The 20,989-nt window shown below is 45.4% G+C and overlaps 1 protein-coding gene across 1 annotated transcript; it reads left to right on the forward strand.

Annotated features, from left to right (window-relative positions):
* The first annotated feature begins 12,602 nt into the window (after window positions 1-12,602).
* ZNF770 (zinc finger protein 770) lies at window positions 12,603-18,550 on the forward strand. The gene is given in 3 exon segments (XM_019552132.1): window positions 12,603-14,801; window positions 14,907-14,952; window positions 15,494-18,550. A coding segment is annotated over 1 exon segment (2,118 nt). The 5' UTR covers window positions 12,603-14,801; window positions 14,907-14,952; window positions 15,494-15,632; the 3' UTR covers window positions 17,751-18,550.
* The last annotated feature ends 2,439 nt before the right edge of the window (window positions 18,551-20,989 follow it).

The following is a 20,989-nucleotide window of genomic DNA, read 5'->3' on the forward strand; positions in this document are numbered from 1 at the left end:
CTTGATGGGGCTCAGGGACTGGGCTGGGCAAGCCCCTTCCCTTCCAAGGCTGGCCTCCCTCTGTGCAGGCTGCTTTGGGGGGCAGGCAGACTCTAGGCCTAGCTATGGCAGCCTGTCCTACCTGAAGCACTCCCCCAGCCCCCATCTCTCTCTCACACACACACACCTGCTGTTACCTAAACCCCTCCCCCCAACTCATCACACACCCAAGAGGTTTCTGGGACCAGGTGACCCCCCCAAGCTGGGGCCACATGTCCCAGCACCTGTATGGACACAGGGCAGGGCTGCAGTGTGGTAGTTGCCCCTGCAGCCATGGCTCTGGCTAGCAGGTCCCATTCTGTCCTGTCTAGCAGCTGGGCATGAAGGGCATGAGATTTGTGTGTGTGTGTGTGGAGGGGGGGAATGGCATTTGTGGAGGAAGAAGTGTGAGGGAGTAGGTGTGGGGTTTGTGGGTAGGTGTAGGGTTTGTGGAGGTGAAGTTTGTGGGGGGTAGTGGGCTTGTGCAGGGGTTTGTGGCTGGGTATGTGTGAGAGGTTTGTGAGAGTGGTTTGGGGGTGTGGTGTTTGTAGGTGGGGTTTGGGGTGGATTGTGAGGGGATGTGCATGTGGGAGGACTGTGTGGGTGGGGGGGATTGTTCGGGGGGGGGGGTCCCCTGCCCAGTCCCCCCACATCATGCACTGTGCCCATCACAGCAGCAGCAGTAGCCATCAGGGTGCTCAGGGCCTTTTACTGGCAGGGCCCCTCAGTGGTGTGGTGCGGCCCTGGCCACCTGGGATCTGGCACCACCTGTGCCACATGGCACTAGCCCAGCCTGGAGGCATGCGCCTTTGGGCAGGACTGGACTGCTCTTGCTGTCACCTGGGGCCCCCAGCACTGTACACAAGAGCTGAACACCATTGGCCAGGCTGGGTCCTGCCTCCAAGTACCCCAAGCGCCATCAGGATGGCTCCATGGAGGTAGGATCTGGCCTGGTCCAAGGGTGTGCAGCTCTTGTGTGGGATGCCAGGGCCCCCAGGTGACAGCAAGAGAGGCCCAGTCCTGCCTGAAAGCACACACCCTCAGGCCAGGCCAGATGGGGTTGAGCCTGCACTATGTTGCACAGGTGGTGCAGAGTCCAGGTGACTGGGGCTGTGCCATGCCACAGGGGGGCTCTGCCAGTAGTGGGCCCTAAGTGCCCAGATGGCAGCTGCTGCTGCAGGGGGGGCTGTGTGCTATGTGGAGGGCAGGCAGGGGACCCACCCCTTCTGATCAGTCCCCCCAACCCCCACAGTCAGTCACCCACCCACCCACAGTTTCCCCATACCCACACACAATACCCAACCCCCACAGCCCTCCTACCCCCATGTCCCTACTTACTAGGGACAGAGCCTGGGGCCAGGTCACTCCTGCAGCTTTGTCCCACTTCTATGCAGTGTGCTGGAGCAGCAAGGGAAGGGGGTAGGCATAGAGACACATTAGCTGGGTGCCAGAGCATCTATTTGGAGGACACAGCCTCCGGTTGTCTCAGGGCACACCAACCACCTCCATGAAGCATCCAGTGTCTCTGAGTTGTCACAAGCATCTGTAGTGACATACAGATAAGACCATCTTTTGATATGTATTGGTTATTTATTTTATGTCAGTTGTCATTATTGTGCCCATATTATCTTTTTTCTTTTTATATTATGCGCTATATGTGTCTGTTTAACTGTATAACTATCAATTTAATATAGCCTTGAATATATTGGGTATGCAGAAAAACAGTTGTTGTGGCACAGGTGGACCATGGAGTTTTTATAGCATGCTAGGGACGGGCCTTAGGAAGAAAAAGGTTGAGAGTCCCTGTTTTATGGTGCAGAATACCTTAAAGAAGGTTCATTCAAGGAGACAAATAGTATGTAAACAGCATCTTGCACTGTAAGGGCGCATCCAGATGAGCGTGGCGGTGTGGTATACAGCACTGCAAACACATCTGCAGTGCCACATACCACACAGTCAGGCATTCTCTGCACTGCAATGTGTGCTGCCCATGTGAGCACTGCTCTGTTTTTTTTCTCCTCAGGTTTTTTTTAGCCCTGGGGGGTCAAAAAAATCCACAGAAAAAAACAGAAGAGCGCATGCTACTGAAAAGCAGAGCTGGGCTGCCTGGAGCAATGCTGCGGCTGCTGGCCAGGCTCTGCCTGGCAGGATCACCACAGCTGCAACCTTGAGAGGGCCCCAGGTAAAGCTGCTGCGGCCAGCGCAGTGCTGGCCCAGCTTCCCCTACTGTCCCTGAAGTACTTTGCCACACATCAAAGTGTGCATGGCACGGGCATTCCCCGGGGACAAGGAGCTGTGGCACAAAGTATGCTGCTACAACTTGTCCCTGGGGAACCAAACGTCCATGATCATCTGGATGTGCCCTAAGAGGTTACTTCAAGGGATGCTGCAGCACGCTAAGGGCTGGCTGCAGGGAAGCAAGCATGCCAGTAACAGTCAGAATAGGAGCTACCCCTGGGGAAGGGACTATCCCAGTAGCTTGCTGTGTGGTGCCAGCAGTTGAGTAAAGGCCGCTGCTAGGAGATAAGCAGCTAAGGGGCATTGAGGCAGCCCAGAAGTAGAAGTTCTTAGCTGCTGAGCTAAGCTACAGCAAGGAAAGACAGGCTGGTCATCAGGCCAAAATGAAAATCCCTGTAGGTGGTGGGAGAGTCACCTGACAGGAAGGGGTGGACTTCGGAGGCACATGAGGAGGGTGCCTGAGACTAGGCCATCAGTCTGGCCTTGCAGGCTGCAGGGAGAGGAGCTCCTGAGTGAATGGCTGCAGGAGAGGGACTGACTGGCACCCAAGCTTTGCTTGAGAGCCTTGAGGGAAGAGCTAAGGGGATCTTAATGGCTCATGGGGAAGAAATGAGCCCATGTGCGAAGGATTTTTCTTGGACAGTTGTACAGTTTTGTTGTGTTTGTTTTGATTGGGCTAACCAGATTGTGGCTATGGGGGGTGTGCCTGGCAGGGCATTCAGTAGCAGGCAGTCTAGCCTGAGGTCCAGGACCCAGCAGGCTGAGGCTGGGGTGATGAGTTAGACTGAGGCTGGGAGAGATGAGGCCAGTGTCAAGCAGCCTGGCCTGGGGTTGGGGATCCAGAGGGCTGGGGGTAGGGAGAGAGCTAAAGCAGTCCAGCCTGGGGTGAGAGACCCCAGAAGGCTGGTGGGGGTGAACTGGACCAGGGCTAGGAAGACTAAGGCCATGGCCACCCTAACACAAGAACCACAGCAGGGCCTGAAGCCTGGTGAAATAAGTGGAAGCTAAACTAGGGCCAGGGGCCCAGGAAAGGAGAACCATGCCAAGGGCAGGGCTCGGGCCATGGCAGGCTGACAAGAGTACTAGGGCTAGGTGCCCAGAGAAAAGAGAGCCTTGCCAGGGCCAGGGGCTTAGCAGGTTAACTGGAGTGGGACACAAGACAGAGGGGCCAACAGACAACTTAAAATAAACACCCCCAAGGCATAGGCTTGGCTATAGGAATGGAGGAGGCCACAAATGGCCCATATGGCAACTGGTGTCCTGTGGTGCTAATAGGGCCAGGAGGGCCATAGCATAGTGCCCAAAGGGGAAGATGGAGGTAAACTGGGCTCCCTGTGGGGCCCTAGGGGAGCCTCCTGAAACCTTATAAATAACATCAAAGCATAGCACGTTAGGTAGAAAGGGAGGGTACCCTGGGGAGCTAGAGTGGGAATGGGGGTCAAGTGGCCACCAGGGGGTACCACAGCCACCCCGGACTCTGATCCTGTCACATGTACCTCTAAACTAAACTAACATGATGCATCTGCATTTTATAATTGTCAAATATCAACGACTTTGCAGAAGTATCACAGTCAACATTTTGATTTCAAAGGGTCTTTGTTTCAGTACAAGTTTTGCAAAAGCCTTCTGAATGGAAAATTATTTGAAGAGGGTATATGTTCAGCACATAGAAACACTAGAGTGTGCTCCTCACAAAAAAGAAAAATGAAATAATAATTTATTTAATATTAATAGTAGTGATTATGGTAATGTTTGGGGGAGTCTTTCTTTTTCTGTTTAGAATCATAGAGCACTGAATATTTGCTCTTGTATTTACAAGTTTCTTCCAAATAATAATAATTAGTAGGAGCATGGTTGTTTCATCTGAGGCACTGGCATTTATAAAAACAAGGTACCTTCTCAGAGAAGGTGGTATACTGTACACTTAAAATGCTAAGAAACTTATGCAAGCTGCTCTTGCATGTCAAAATGGGGAAATAAGCTTTCTTTCACAAGAAAAAACTGAACTACAGAAAACAAAGACTTTAAAAATTCAAGATCTCAAAATTCAGTTCTAGATAACAACATTACGTTGATGCAACCTAGAACAATGATGGCTGAGACAAGGAAAGGTATGACAAGGGGTGGATTACTCCAGGCATGCCCTATTCATACACTTTCCCAAATATCTACAACTTACCACCGGTGGAGACAAGATAGATGTGCTAGATGGACAGTTGGTCTAACCCAATCTGGCACTTCTTTTATGTTGTTTTATCTTTCTACCTTTCTGTTCTACCTTTAGGCTACTACTTAGTGTTTTACTTTGTTCTAGTCTTTGTCCCTTTCTACTGAAAACCAAACATCCAGAGAGGCAGATTCTTGAACATCAGAATCCTTTGCTATTGTTACAAATAGAATGCCTTAAAAATCTCCTCCGCTACTTCAAAATATATGTAAGTTATTGTTTTAATATGCTCATGTTCCCTCATGTACTCTCCAGAGTGAATGTGTGTGGCTTTTTTTTTTCTATTGAGAATCATAGGGCACTGAGCATTTCTCTTATGTGTACAAGTTTCTTCCAAATAATTGAGTACGTTAATCTGTGTTGTAACGTCTGGACTATACATCTGAATCTAATACTATGGCATTATACTCTTGCAAAAACAATAAACATACATCTGTACCTAGAGATGAACATCATTAGAGTTATTCACAACAATACAGCTATAACTATTTACAACTACAGATCTCTCTTAACTTGATATTGGGCAAAAGCACAGCTTGACTGGTAGCGCTTTTGCTTCATAACCAAACAGTCCAGGAATTTGTACTGATGAGATTGGTTGTCCTTTATTATGAAAGAGGTTTTTATTCTGTAAGATCCTGTAAAAACAAAATTGCTGGGACCCAATGGTACCAATGCTTTTTGCAATCACTATTTCATTGAGTGGGACTCTCAAATCCTATAAAATGTGTGGTAAGTAATATCCTCATTTTATAGTTGAAGAAGCTGAGGCAAAGTTAATTAACTTGCCTATGGTCACAAAGCTGGTCAGCATGAAGGCTGCAGATAGCAGCCTGATTGTCAGGCCGCTATTCCTAAGTACAAGATCACATTGACTTCTAAAACAAATATTAATGATATGAAAGCAATCATCAATATGATTTGGATTGTTTCCTAGCTAATTTAAATTTCTTCGCAAATAAATTTTACATTGCAGCACTATAATTTGGTTAATGTGCTGCTGCCTTCAGATCAAATATTTTTTAGAATATCTTTGCTGACAGGAGACTATGGTTTGATTTCTAGCACTGTCAAACTCAGGAATGGCAACTATGGTACAGGCAATAAATTTCTAGATCTCAAAATACCTGGCAAGAACAGTCCTCCAGACATGTCGTAGTCTGGAAAGTTTTTTTTGTTTTGTTTTGTTTTGTTTTTTAGAAAACTATCACGTTAAGATCAGTAAATGATGCCAACTTTGCTTTTTTTCTCTCTCTGACACACAGAATCCATTTGAAAACACATTAGTCACTTTTTATAGCAAAATAGATGTCTACAGAGGGTGTGGTAATAGTGACATAACTGTACTTGTGACAGATTTTGCGTGCATCCTCTATCCAAGGATGGGATTGCTTTATGATTATCAAATTCTGTCTTGCATTTTTAGTTTAATCATCTGGTAATATACATAGTAATAATAATACTGTGGTGATTTGTACTACACCTACTTCATGTCAGCAAAAGATGAATGATTCCCAGGGTTACTCACACCTTAAAAAATGTGGAAGCATGAAATATGGTTCTGACTCTGCACCGTTTTGTTGGAAAATCTCCCACTGGAAATAATGAAAGTTCTGTCTAAGCAGAGAGTTGATCAGATCCTCAGAGGAACAGAAAGAAAGATGAGAGAGTCAAATGAGTCTAGAGGATTTAGGCACCTGCTTTCCCGTAGACGGCTTTAGAAATTTCAGCCAAAATATATGCCTATTATTAAAAATTTAAATGTAATAAACAAGTTTTAAAATGTTTAAAAATTATCAACCTTCCAAAATCAACTGGACTTTTCTGATTAATTTGTGCATATGAAAATCTAAAAGTTAGTTTATATTGTAAAAGTGTTGTTGGCACAGCTGTTGGTGAGGGTATGAAAAGACAACCTCTAGCTGATATATTTATGCTGGCAAAATCCTTCATATTGACAGAGCTGTACTGATTGAAATGTGCCCTTGTTGGATGGACCATCTGCAGTATACTTCAGGGCTCTATTGGTATAGCTAGGTTGGCATAACTATAGAATCTGAGATTCAGGAATGTAGATAAGTCCTAAGTACAGGCAATAAATTTCTAGATCTCAAAATACCTGGCAAGAACAGTCCTCCAGACATGTCAGAGTCTGGAAATGCTCCACATCAGATGGGAAATGTAAAAATGAAGTTGATTTTTTACCTACAGGGACTTTTTACCATCTTTAATTTTCCCTGAGCCTGAGGAAGGGCATGTGTGCTTGAAAGCTTGCAGAAAAAGAGATTTTTTTTTTGCAATTTCTTAGTTGGTCTAATAAAAGGTATCATTTCTGAACCAAGAGTTCTAGGGTTTTGCATTTCTTTTCATCTCAGACCAACACGGCTACCAAATACATCCTTAGATCAGATGAAACACAGATTTTTAAAAATGTAAGCAAAATTAGCCTTCTCCCCATTCCTGCAAAAAAGACACAGCAAGAGAGAGAAACAAAAATAGAGACCAAAATGTCCTCTCTGCAGATTACTCCTACACAGGAACTAGGACTGCCACCAGATGAAACTCACTGAGAAATCATACGTTAGGTCACAAATAAACTAGCTACAGTGAGTTAGAAGGGAGCAGAGACTTATGCACGTCAGCTGCTCTGCATCTGTTCTTGTACCCACTCATGGTCCAGAGTAAATGAAAGCTGAGCCGTGGTAATTTATTCCTTTTTCTCTCAAAACTAAGTTACCAGAGTATATAGCTTTCATTTACCACAGGACACAATCAAGCATACAGGCCGTTACTGGGGTATCTGTTGCCCTGTCAGTCTCTGTCCCATTCTGTAATTTGTTCATCTGTCCAATCTTTTAGTTGTCAGGGCAACAGGGGGTATGGATTTAAGCCTACCTCAGTCTACAGAAAACAACTTATATACCACTCCATAAATTAAGCAGGCTCCTTTTCTTCTTACTGCAGACTACTCCTTGCCAATTTCCCAGCCTTGGCTCCCAACAGCCTTAGCTAAAATAGCTACAGACCAGCCAAAAGCGCACGGCTGCCAAGGGTGCACATTAGGATTCTCTTTATCATTGAGAGAAGGCTAGAAACAACATGGAAGAAAAAGGCAGTTCAAAAAACTGAAACTGTGTGTTTTTTTTTTTTTTATCGTGTGTGTAAGGGAAATCCAGTGGAGACCAGTAAGTGTCTGGCTACCAATTTGGGAAGTGTCAGGAATAGCCTCTTCAGCATTGCTTCTCAAAAGAAGGAAGGGCAGGATGGCACCTTTGAAACTGACTGGCTAAGGGTATAGGCTGAAGCTTTCCTTCTTGGCTAGCAACTTATTCCTCTCTGGCCACCTCTCCTTTATATATGGTCAGTCAGATGATCCTGGTTCCACTCAACATGGAATTGGAATCCTAAAGATTCCTTATGAGGATCTGATATTGAGTTGAAGGAAAGGATATCTTTAAGGTGGCATTCCCACCTCCTGGCAACTAGTCACAGAAAATAAATTTAAGCAAAGCAAGCAACAAAGTTCATTAGCAATATGGAGAGGCTTCCATGTGAGGAGGGACAAAAGAGTCTAGGCCAGGGGTGAGCAATTATTTCAGCTGGAGGGCCACTTGTAATCTGTGAATCTATAAACCTAAGGGGCTGGAAGGGACCTTGCAAGTTCATTGGATCTGCCCCCCCACATACACACACACTAGGCAGGAAAGACAACTGGGGTCAGGTGACTGTCCAGTCTCTTCTTGAAGATATCCAGGGTAGGTGATTGCACCACCTCTGGAGGGAGCTTATTCCAGTCTGGACACACTGACTGTGAAGAAGTTTTCCTAATGTTAAACCTGAAGTGGTCTTCCAGGAGTTTGTAGCCATTACTCCTGGTTTTTGCGAAGGCTGCCCTGGTGAACAGTTGTTCACGGAGCCCTTGATGTACACCCTTGATGTAGCAGTAAGCTGCCACCAAGTCCCCTCTCAGCCTTTTCTTTTTTAGGCTGAGGAGTCCCAGGTTGCTTAGCCTTTCCTCATATGGCTTACCTTGCAAGTCTCAGATCATACAGGTGGCTCTTCTCTCAACTCTCTCAAGCTTTTCCACATCCTTGTTGAAATGCAGTGCCCAGAACTGGACACAGTACTCTAGCTGCAGTCTCACCAATGCCAAGTAAAGTGGAAGAATCACTTCCTTGGCTTTGTTTGAGATGCATCAGCTGATGTGTGCCAGAGTATTGTCTGCCCTGCTGGCTACAGCATCACACTGATCGTTCGTATTTATATAATGGTCTATTATTACCCCTAGATCCCTTTCAGTCGTGGTCCTAGTCAGTTTGGTGCCACTGAGCATGTAAGTATGCTGAGGATTGTTTGTACTCAGGTGGAGAACTTTATACTTCTCAACGTTGAACTTCATCTAGCTCCAATCGCCCAACTTGCAAACCTGTCTAGGTCCACCTGTATTTGCAGCCTATTTTTGAGTGTGACCACACTCCCCCATAACTTGGTGTCATCCATGAACTTGGCCAGTGAGCTCTTTACCCCCACATCCAAATGATTAATAAAGATGTTAAAAAGCACTTCCACCAAGCACCGACCCCTGAGGGACACCACTGGCCACTTCTCGCCAGGACGAGGGGAAGGAAGGAAGCTGCAGCCAGGCAGCTCCTGCCCTAATGTGCAGGGCTCCAGCTCCTGGTCACCTTCTACCCATTCAGGTACCTTCAGGTGGCTGTTCTTTGCACACAGATGGGGTGGGGCGGGTGGAAGCTGGAGCTCCAAATGCTGGGGCAGGACCCAGCTGGCTGTAGCTTCCCACCTCCCTGGCGTGATGCAGGAGGGGCAGGAGGAGGAGATGCTGCTGCAGGTTGAGGGAGCCAAGCAGCATCTGGGCAGCTGCAGCCACAGCAGGTGCAGGCCTGCCAGGAAGTTGCGCACATTGGTCAGGGCCAGAGCCAGCAAGTGTGGCCCCATGCAGGGCACCAAGGGCCAGATCCAATCAATTGACAGGTGTACCCCATGGGCCAGATCCAATCAGTTGAAAGGGACTGCACAAATTCTTGAAAGAAAGGGATACTGGGAAGGATGGGCCTATTGCAGGGGTGGATCTGGCCACTAAGTGATTATACTGGCCCATGGCAGGTCTCTTGGTCCTGCCTAGCCCTGGTGTGAGGGGCAGCCCAGGTTCTGCCTTCACTGCCCAGGCACCCCAGCCCTTTGCCTCCAGGAACTGAGTGGCCATCTTTTCTGTTGAGCAAAGTAACATCTTGGATTGGGTAAGATTATTATACTGCATGTCTGTCTCTCTCTGAATACATAAACTGCTACGATTTGGATTTTAGGACACTGAGTTGTCTGCATTCATATTTCCTGTTCCATTTAAGGCTAATTGTGCTTTACTGATCTCTCAGCACTATCTGGGAGACAGTGGTGCCAACACCCAACAACCCCCTCCAGCTAGCAGCTCAGTGCTGCTCATTTTGTCCTCCCTCCCTGCTGACAGCCTGGGAGCTGTGAGTGGGGCTGAGGTGCACCCTCCTGCTGGCCAGGAGGGCCGTGGCAGGCTGGCTTGATCACCCCCAGACTAAACAGGTGAATGTCTGCTGGGTTGGGGTGGTGCTCTAACTCATGGTGCTTTATGTAAAATGCTATGAGTTAGAGCTGGGGCTGAACATCTGTCTATGCCATATGTATCCAGTCTCAGTGGAAAATCTGTATCCCCTTGACTTGTAAACTCTGTATTGCCTTGACAACTGACATTCAGACATTTTTATCCAGATGTCAATGGTCCAACAATTTTCTGATTCCCCACCTTCTTGAAGTCTTCTTTGGCAATCCCTCACAGTCGAGGATGATTGTCTTCTATGAATGTCTTATCTGTGGGTCCAAAGATGGCTGACAAGGCTGATCCAGGTACCACACATTGTTGCAACTTGGGCCCGTGTTTCCATGTGGGGTGGGTAGCTCTGGATTCCTGATTCAGTCCGTGATGCTGTTTCTGCCGCTCCCACTTTTCCATCTCATGTTGTTGTAAGGTTTCAAAGTACTGAGATCCTTGCAGCATCCTTCCTTGAGATCCTTCCTCCATTTGGGGTGGTCCTGGGTGATAGTCTCCCAAGAGTTTATGTTGATGTTGCATTTTTTTTAAGTTGGCCTTGAGGATGTCCTTAAAGGGCTTCTCTGCCCTCCTCTTGAGCATATGCCTTTACTGAGCTGGGATAATAATTATCACTACTGTCATCCATGAGTTCATTTTGTGCTATCTGCTCCTTGTTCAATCTTTATTTTTTTGTAGGCAAGGAGGGTATTTTGGTGAAAACAAAGTTTGCATTGGTAGAGAAAATAAACTGGAGCTTAGTATCAAAGTACTGTCTGGAAAATGAGAAAATATAAAGAAGCAAGGACAGTGTGGGTCAGCCTGATATTCAATGGCCAGTCACTCAGCATTTTAACCGATTCTTGAGCAAGAGTTCATACCAGCCCGATTTACTTCTTATCATTCCTTATTTTGAATCCATTATTATCTCCCTTCTTAAGTTAACTATCCTAATCTTTTCAAACTTATTCCAGTCCCTCTGTTCATTCTTCTCCCCATCTCTTTTTATTTCTGCTTTCTCTGCCTTTTTGAGGCGGCAGTTACCCTCTCAGGTACATCCAGGTCAGGGTGTACACATCAGCCTTATAGTTATGGTGGTACTTTCTGAAATTCCTTATGTGTCCCGACATGGGTGGAGCTAGGATTGTGAAAAGTTGGGGTGCAGGTGGTGTGCTTCCACGTAACACAAGACACCTTTTTCTCCAGTTAAAACCTATAAGCTTTACTAATATGTTAGGAGTCTAGCAGCTGTATCCTTCAATTTAAGGTGGAAGCAAAACCAAATCTCACTTCATTGGAAAGAGTTAAAAAACCCCAACAATCGGCCGAGCTGTGAAATAGGAGCGGCATTACCAGGAGACGCAAAGAGAGAGCAGAACTGGGGAGGAGAGAATTTGCTTGGGGAAACATCAAGACCGGTGGCGATGCGTAGGGGATGCACGAGCACCCCGAGAGTGCTGGTGCACCCCCCCCCCCCAGCCAGCCAGCGGTCCCGGGGGGCAGGCGAGAGCGCTGGTGTCCCCCAGAGCGCCGCCCGCCCGGCCGGGGGCGGGGGCGCAGAAGCGGTCCCCTGTAGCCAGAAGTGCCAGCGGGGATCCGCCGCGTCGGGACCCCTCCCTCCACCCCGGTTGCTAAGTGTCCGCTGGGGGGGGCAAGTGCCCCCCCCTCAGGGGGCGCCAGTCTCCCACGGTCAAGACCTTTAAGGAGGAAGAGAGGGTTGCTGATCGAAGCTAAGAAGAGATCCGGGATCAGCCATGAACTCAAGTGACTCCCGCAGCACTGAGGGCTGCCTATAAACTCCGGGTGGAGCAGAAATCAACGTGGGGAGGGGAAGGGTGCAAGTGCCCCCCACCCCCCGCGCCATCGGCCCCTGCATCCTGACGCTTCAGTCGCCGCAGGGGCCTCCAGCCCTAGTGCCGGCGCGGGACGGCGCTGCTGGTTCCTGGAGAGCGGCGCCGAGCTGGCTCCGCGGGCCGGCCCGGGCCTGGCCTGTGCGGTGCGTGAGGGCAGCGCGGAGCCCGGCAGCCGCAGGGGGAGGCGGGCGAGCTCGGACGTGGGAACGGAAGTCTCCGGGCCGGGTTTCCCCGCGCCCCGCAAGCCCCGCGCTATCCGGGGGACGGGTTTCCGCGGCGCCCACGCGGCAGGCGGAGGACGGCGGCGCAGCTGCTGCTGCTTGGCGGGGCGGGGCGGGCTGGGCTCCCCAGCGCGCCCTGGGGCACTAATCCGGGTGCCCGGTTTCCAGCGGGGCTGCTCAGTGCTTTGGTGCCCGCCAGGCCCGTGCTGCGTTTTCGTGGTCAGCTGCAGGCTCCGGGGCAGTGCAGTGCGGGGTGGGCCCCCCTGCCAAGCCGGGGGCTGAAGGTGGGAGGTTGTCCGTGCCCTAGGGCTGTTGTTGTGGCAGCCTCCCCTCCGCTTCCCTCCGAAATTCAGACCTGTCTCTTGGTCCCTGGGTTTTGCTGCGACTTCATTCGGTTTTTTGCTTCCTCGGACGTTTTCCAGCACTTCCCGCACCTCCAGCGGGGCAGGGCGGGGGCTGGGCCCCCTTCTGCTTTGCGCCAGCCGCTTTGTTGATGTGGGTGAAGGCTGCGTTTCTGCTCAACCCTGTTCTGGAGGAGGGCAGTATGACATTTTTGCCCATCAGAGATATGGGCGCAATGTCTTATTTTCTCTGCGTGTCACGTAGCTTCTCATATCAGCAGCCAGGCCTGTGTTTTCATGTTTGATGCTTCATTTGACAAGAGGCACATTATATTTCGATGTGTATTTTACCATGGCCTCAGCCTTTTTTTGTTTTTCGTGCTTGTGTTTGGCAGACTAAATGTTAGTTTTAAGGTACAGCTGACGGGCTAATGGTAGCTGGGCAGAGCCCTTCGGTGCTGAGGCACAGCCGAGTCTGAGTTGTGTTGGGAAACAGATCGTTATCCCCCTCACTTCCAGGCTCCTCCATAACCTCGTGACTAGGATGAAAAGTAGCAGCAGTCTCCTTGGATTGCCGCACGCAGGCTATTAGTACAGGAAATTGCAAACTTTTCTCTTCCCTCATCTGCACAGGCAGCAGGTTCACTCCCTAGAGATCTTGTTCTAAAATGATTGACTTTCATTCGTGCGTGAACTTTCCTTGTTAGACTGGGAAATACTTCCACTTCTTGGTTGACATGGGGGGGTTGGGAGAGGAATGAAGGACATGACAGGTGCCAAAATACAGGGAAGTAAATGTTGTTTCTGTTGCTTCAAGTTCACATTGCTGTTTACCTTCATAGATTTTGCTGCATTTTTGCAAGACAGTGCTTGTTACTCATAGTGAGTGTGAAGTATGTATTACACCCAGAGTGAGAATTTCAGGCTGTTCAGAACAATATTAGGTAGAAGTAATCAGAGCCTTAATGTTTTAATGTTCAGATTTCAGGAATGAGTAGCCAAAAAGTTGGCTGTACACAAAATATGTATCTGGTATAACAAGTAAGATAACTTTTAACATGATATGGCAATCAGTTTTTTAAAATGTTGGTGTCTAGAGTTAGCCCTGCACTTTCAGATTTAAACAGCTAAGCAGATATCTTGATTTATGGAGCAGCTACACCTTCCACTGACTTAAATGAGCCTGTTAACAAAAAGAAGCATTTTTTATTTGAAATGACCAGATTGGACCCTTACTTTGTAATGTAATTGTGTACAAGATCTCTTTTTCAGTGTGGTACTTTTGTCTCTATTTCTGGTGTCAACCTCTGGAGTACATGAACACTCTCCTGACAAGTAAATTAGATTTGTATGATGACAGCCTTAGCTGACAAAGAATCTTTACTTTTCTTCCTTTCCTGGTAAAGGAAGCTACTTTGAGACAAAATTACTTAGCAAGGTCCAGCCTGCTCCTTCCCTTAGGTTTCCCTTATGTGGCTATATAAACCTCAGTTCTCTCAGTGACTGATCTAGCACAAACTAGACAGCATTTACACGCTGATGTCTTGTGCTTCCCAAGAAATAGTGCACCAGCAGTTTGGAAGACGGCATCTCCTAAGAGTTTGGCTTTGGGAAGTCTTGCATTTTGACAGGAGGGCTGAAACTGGAGGGTATTTAAAATGGGGTGGAAGAGAGGAAAGGAAATTTCACAGAAGCCAACATCCACTCTATAGCATTTCTAAGCTCTGCTAAATCAAAGAACTCTACAAAAATGTATATACCCAGATACAAAGCATCTTTGATGTACAGGAACTTTTGATGTCAAGCCCAGAAAGAATATGGGGTCATATCAGTTAGAAAGGGAAACATCCTATTGGATTTCTTTTCAATATGGTTCTTCTGAGCAATCTCTGATGCACTAGACCTTTTATGTACTCTGTGGGAAGTGTAAGTACAGCCTGTTTCCTTCTAACTCTCATAAAATATGGCAGGCTTTTTCTCAATGCAAAATATCTTTTTAGATATTTCTTTCGAGTTTAGTAGCTCAGTTGAGAAGTATTACTTTTAGGGGTGCTTTCTGCGTGTGGTGATTAGAAGCAGTGCTTTGAGCGACAGTGACTTCCTTAATTTTCCTGCTTTTCAGCAGAAAATATTTTCATGAAATATTGTGTTTACTTGGTGTACAAGATGAATATGTGTAAATTATGGTGGATAGCATTCACATATACAACATGAAATTATTTCATAGGTAGTAACACTCATTGAAGAAGGGGGATACAATGGATTACAGAGACCTTCACTCCTCTGCTGATGGTTCACGTAAAGGCCAGTTGGGAGAGAGCAAAGGTCATTATTTCACTCAAAACTCTTAACATTTTTCTAATTTCCACCCTCTGCAGCCTCCACAAGGAGGCTGTAACCTTGCGTTTAACCGTGCTTTTCTTCCTACAGGGACGTGGTTGCTGTGGTGCTCCTCAGAGACAAAGTTGAGATGTTGGTGAGGTGCAGCAATGTAAATGGTACCTTCTCTCAAGTTCAGACTTACTGGCCTTGTAATTTAGCACTCCTCAAAAATGCTATAGTCCTTTAATTATTATTTTGGGGTCTAGGTTATCCGTCTTTTTCCTGTTCTCGTCATCTCAAATTTTTACATCTCCTTTATTCACAAAGTTTCTTACAACTAACTAGCAGTTACTCCCAGCTGTAGTGGAGTATACTGCATAGACTTTTAAAAATAGAACAGCGTTTTATTTTCTTTGTATTATAGTTGAAATTTGGTATAATTATTTTGAAGAAAAAGCATTTAAATGCATATTCATTAGAGAATAGATGACTGTTTTCTTATGTAGAATAGTCCATTTTCCCTTAATGTGTTTTTCAGTATGTTTTTTGTTATTGGTCTGTTAGTAAGAAGTTTTTTAAGCTGAGTAAAACTGACCTTATTCTAGTTAACCATTGTCTCTTGTTTTTTTCAAATGGCAAACCACACTAATAGCTACTAAAATAATCTAAAATAATACCCTTTTTTACTGTTTTAGGGACAGGAATTCAAGAATTGTTCTCCAAGATAAGTTGCTGCTGCTACAGCCTTCCTTCTTAGTGTGCTGTTGAAAATCTCACTTGAAGTGTTCTTCTGAAGAAATCAACCAGGATAGGAGTGCTTTTTTCTTTTAAAAAATGTTTAAAATACAACAGTGTGTAACAGCTAACAGGATACCCAAGAAAAGACCATATATGTGTGATCTCTGCTACAAACAGTTTGAAACGCCTTCCAAATTAGCTAGGCATTATCTTATACACACTGGTCAAAAGCCATTTGAATGTCACATGTGTCATAAAACTTTTAGGCAGCTAGTCCATCTGGAGAGACACCAGCTAACCCATAAACTGCCTTTCAAATGTAATGTTTGTCTTAGAAACTTCAAGAACTTGATCACGTTTTTAAAGCATCAGCAGCTTCATAATGAAAACTACCAGAGTAATATTAAGCAAACAAAATCAGTGGATACCAAGCAAGATAGGCTGGTGTACGGGAAGTCTAGATATTCCATTTGCCAAAAATCATTTGCAACAGAAGAGAGGTGGATGCTGCATCAGTGCACAAAATCAGATAATCTGCATAGTGCCAGAAGGAGGAAAAAAACTCATATGTGTGAAACCTGTAACAAGATGTTTCCATCACAATCTAAACTAGAAAGACACTTTCTTATTCACACTGGCCAGAAACCTTTCACGTGCTCCTTGTGTGGTAAATCTTTCAGACAGTCAGCCCATCTGAAAATCCATCAGCTCACACACACAGAAGAGAGGCCTTTTCAGTGTTGTTTTTGTCAGAAGGGGTTTAAGATACAGAGCAAACTCCTGAAGCACAAGCAACTCCATGCCAAAAATAAGACTTTTTCGAGTATCCTTTATAAAGCAAAGAGTCCTAAATATCCCAGGCTACAGAACCTGCTGGAAAGGAAAAAGGATAATGTTGAGAGTGTTAATGCTGATGAGTCCCAGGAGACTGACCCACTAGATGTTTACTCCATTTATATTGTACCTTTTCAGTGCCTCGTGTGTGAGCAGTGTTTTGAAACAGAGCACTTTCTAAATTTGCACAAATGTTTTTACCCCAAAGATGGCAGGAATTCAAACAGTGGCATGGCAGCCTACAAGCACAGAACTAGCATTAAAAGTAAAATCCTGATGAAGCTTAAGTGTACTGGAGAAAAGGCACTGGATTCTTCTCTGTCTGACATAAAAAGAATGAAAACAAGTCACTTTAAAAGTCATGACCTGGTTGCTGCAAGCAAACAGCGTTCTGATCAGAATGCTTCTAAAGCTCCTAGGAACTACCACAGTAAGCTTGTCATGCATAAGACAATTAGCAATAAAAAGAAAAGAACATTTACTGTACCATTACCCTGGCAAGAACACCTGGAAACTCACAAATTAGGAATTAATTTAAAAGGTATGCTTACTGGCGAAAGCATGTTAAACATGGATGATTCAGTGCATAATAAAGATGATTCTTTTTATGGTTCATCGGATGATGGTTTCTTTGATAATCCAGAAGTACTTCACTGTGCTTTTTCAGCTCCCACTGAAAATATCCATAGTAGACACAAAGTGTGTAAATGTGACAGATGTGAAAAAATCTTTCCTTCTTCATCCAAACTTCAAAGACATTATCTGATTCACACGGGACAGAAGCCCTTTGCCTGTAATGTTTGTGGGAAGACATTTAGACAGTCAGCTCACTTAAAAAGACATCAGCTCACCCATACTGAAAAGAGACCATATAAAAGCCCTGTTGGCCAGGTGGGATTTGAAAATCTGAACAAACTTTTCAATCATCAGGGAGATCACATCGAATTTAAGTCTTCTCAGCCTGTGGGTTATTCCCAAAAACCTTCACAGATATCTGGCTTTTAAGAATTTGAGCTGATGCAGCCAAACCAAGCAGCTGAAATCAAAGTTGAGATAGAGTCTGGGGACTTCGTTCTTGATACCAGCAATAGACACACACAGCCATATTTGTGTAGCAAATCAGTAGAAACAGAGGAAAGCCACTATAGTCACTGGTATGATTTTTCTGGGAGTACAGAAGAAAGTGAAGCTGTTAAGATGTTGTATCAATGCAGTGTCTGCTTTAAAACTTCTAAGTCACCTTCAAAACTTGAAAGACACTATTTAATGCATGCTGGATAGAAGCTATTTGAATGTTCAGTTTGTGGTAAAATTTTCAGACAGGCTCCGCGTTTGAAAAGGCATCACCTTACTCGCTTTAAAAAGAGATCACGAAGATGAAATGTTGACCAGCGCTCCACTGAGTGGAATAACAACTGCCATGGGGTATTTTGTGTTGAATAGAAGGGGATGGTGTCTGGTGAAATGATGTTGTTAAAGTATGAAGTGTCTTGATTACATAATTATTACAAGTCTGAAATTAGGTTGAATGTTTTATGGAAAGAGGCTACTACTTATGGCTATGATCTCATGAAAGGTTAATTTACTTATGTTTAGGGTGTCCACTGAGTATATTCTGTGATGAAAATGAGCTGATTGTAGAAGATTCTAGTGGTTTTAAAAATAAGTTTATAAATACACATGGCTATTGCATTGACCATGTTACAGGAAATGTGTAGTGCAGTATAAATCACAAGTGTTAAAGGTTGTGCCTCTTCACGTATCTAGACTTAGTATTTCATGACAATATGCTGTCTGTCTAAACCTAACAAAAAGCAAAGGCCAAAAAGCTGTCCTCAGAGTATATAAAAAGGCCCCCTTTAATTTGGTGTTACCACCTCCACGTATATTGCAAATATAGGATGCATGCTGCACCTGATTGGTGCCTTATTTTCAAGTTCTTGTTTCTTCTACAGACAAGGTGATGCCAGAAGAAGCAGGCAAGCGCTAGATAAAGCAGAAGTAGAGAGGAAATTCTAGAGAGAAAAATGATTTTTACATTAGTAATATAAGGTTAATGGAGAAAAATGCTATTTACTTTATTTGTGAAGTGCTTTGAAATCTGATGGAGAGCAGTGTATAAAATCTAGGTTTCTTATTTATTGTTATATTATTAAACAAATATACATTAAAATTGCAAAGTTTGTTTGAATCTATTCAACGTTGTACAACCTTGCTGGGGTCACCTGACCCCAGTTGTCTTTCCTGCTTGGTGCAGGGGGGCTGGACTCTGATCTTCCCAGGTCCCTTCCAGCCTCACAACCTATGAACCTATGAAACTTCATTTGCTTCTAACTGGCCTTCTGGTCATTCCACATAATACTCAAGTATTTTTCAAGGGAAGTGGATAACTTAAGCTCCCAGTTTTATTCAGGCTGCAATGTTCTTAATAGTTTTTCTCTCCATTTTTATACCCTATAGTTTCTGCTCTGTCAAAAGGAATTTGGGGGGACAGCCTCTTTGTTTCCCAGTGATACTGCAGTACAAATTAAGGAAATATTCCTTCTGGTGGGATAAGATGATAAGTGACAGCATTATCAGGAAGTTGTATCCCTATATATGGGACTGCAAGGGACAGCTAATTCAACTCAAGTAGATCCATTTTTGCATTAATAAAACCTGCAGATGCAGTCTGAAATTTCTGACTCCTATGCCCCTTGTGCTGGTAGAATGGATGAAAAATTGATGCATTGGTTAAACAGACTAAGGAAACTATTTAGCATAAGTAAAAATAAAGTTAGGATTTGTTCTTCCTTTAAAAGAAGTTGCCTTCTGCCTTCTGTTTTTATTTGCTTATGTGACTTTTGAAGTTGAAATATAAAGTTTCCAACTATATCCTAACTAACACAAAAATTATAAGATTAAACCTGTTTAAATCTATCCAGAATTATTATTTTTTAAATCTTTGGACTGATTTTTTGCAGTCTGTCAAGTAGCTAACATATATTGCAGTGGCATAAGCTGTGTTTGGTATGACTGAAGTGAGGTTATTTTTTTGTCCCCATCCTGAAATGATCTCCCAGTTTGGGAGAGAATAAAATTAAAAAGACAATGTGAAACAGTCACTTGCTGGTATTTTTATATAAGAGTGAGTGTTCTATTAACTTTAAGAATCACTATTGGTTATATATTTAAATTCTTTCTCCATATTCTTTTTATGTTGTTTTGTTGAAAGACAATATTATATCAAATGTTTTGAAGGTGTGCTGTAGAGCTCTTTTGAAGTATGTACAATAAATTATTTACTTACATTGTATCTCTACTAATACTTGTATTGTATCTCTCAAGTGAAGGGTCTACAGCAGGGGTGTCCAACCTTTTTGAATATGGGGCCAGATCATTAACTTTTTATCACCCAGTGGGCTGGTGAGCCATATTCAAAGACCCTTCAGGAAGTGATGTCACATGACCTTTGACACCAATGAAGTTTCAGGAAGTGACAATGAAATGGGTCTGGAAATGTGGTTTAAAATCCAAAATAAAAACAATATAAAAGTAACAATGAAATTATACCAAACACTTGACTAAAATAAACACTTTTGCATAATTCATAATGAAAGAAGCATAATGCAAGTTGACAGATCAAATGTGGAAAAGATATCAGCCAGAGTGGACACTAATCAAAGGTGGAGGGATGTGTTTCGGCAGGAGACACCTGCGCGGTGCTTTGCAGCCTCCACCACTCACTGCCTTGCAGGGAACGGGTGGGCGGGGAGGGAGTGGGGCCTCAGTGTATCCGAGAGGCTGCGAGAGAGACTCACAGCTCAGCTGGGCACAGCCACAGTTGCAGTTGGGCGCAGAGTGGAGCGGGGCAGGGAGAGCCACTGCCACGCATGGGAGCCCCAGTCTGGGCTCCTCCTCATCCTCCTGGCCACAGCCTCCCTGGGATGTGCAGGAAAAGTGCCCTCTGCTCTGCAGCTGCTTGCCTTACTGCCCCAGTGGCTATGTGTGCCCATGCTACCCCCTGCTTCTGCCCTCTGCTCCACCACTGCTTGCCTCGCTGCCCTGGCGGCCGTGTGTGCCCACGCCGCCCACCCACTCCCGCCTCAGCCCCGCGCGGCTCTGCCGCTGAGCCCTGCTATTGCCTCTGCCTGCTTTCAAGGATTCCCGGTAAGTTGTTCGGGCACCAGGGAGCACGTGTGTGCCCAGGCCCTGCGGTGGGGCATTGCTCGCTGCAGGCTGTGTGTGGTAACCTTGTCCCTTTCCCAGCTCTTCAGCAGCCATTAGGAAGCTGCTGAGGGGTTGGGGGAGGGACAAGGGGTGGGACTGAAAGTAAACAGTGTTTACTTTTGTTTCCCGTCGAAGCATCTTAAAGAGCCATGGGGCTCTTTAGCCTGGAAAAGCGCTGCTCGGGGGTGATCTGATGGCCACCTATAAGTTTAACAGGGGTGACCACCAGGAGCTGGGGGAACATTCACCAGAGCGCCCCAAGGGATGACGAGGTCAAATGGTCATAAGCTACTGCGAGACTGTTTCAGGCTGGACATAAGGAAGAATTTCTTCACTGTTCGAGCCACCAAGGTCTGGAATAGCCTGCCATCGGAGGTGGTTCAAGCACCTACATTGAACACCTTCAAGAG

Source organism: Crocodylus porosus, unplaced genomic scaffold (assembly GCF_001723895.1).
Source record: "Crocodylus porosus isolate Cpor-Errol unplaced genomic scaffold, CroPor_comp1, whole genome shotgun sequence".
Taxonomy (NCBI): domain Eukaryota; kingdom Metazoa; phylum Chordata; order Crocodylia; family Crocodylidae; genus Crocodylus; species Crocodylus porosus.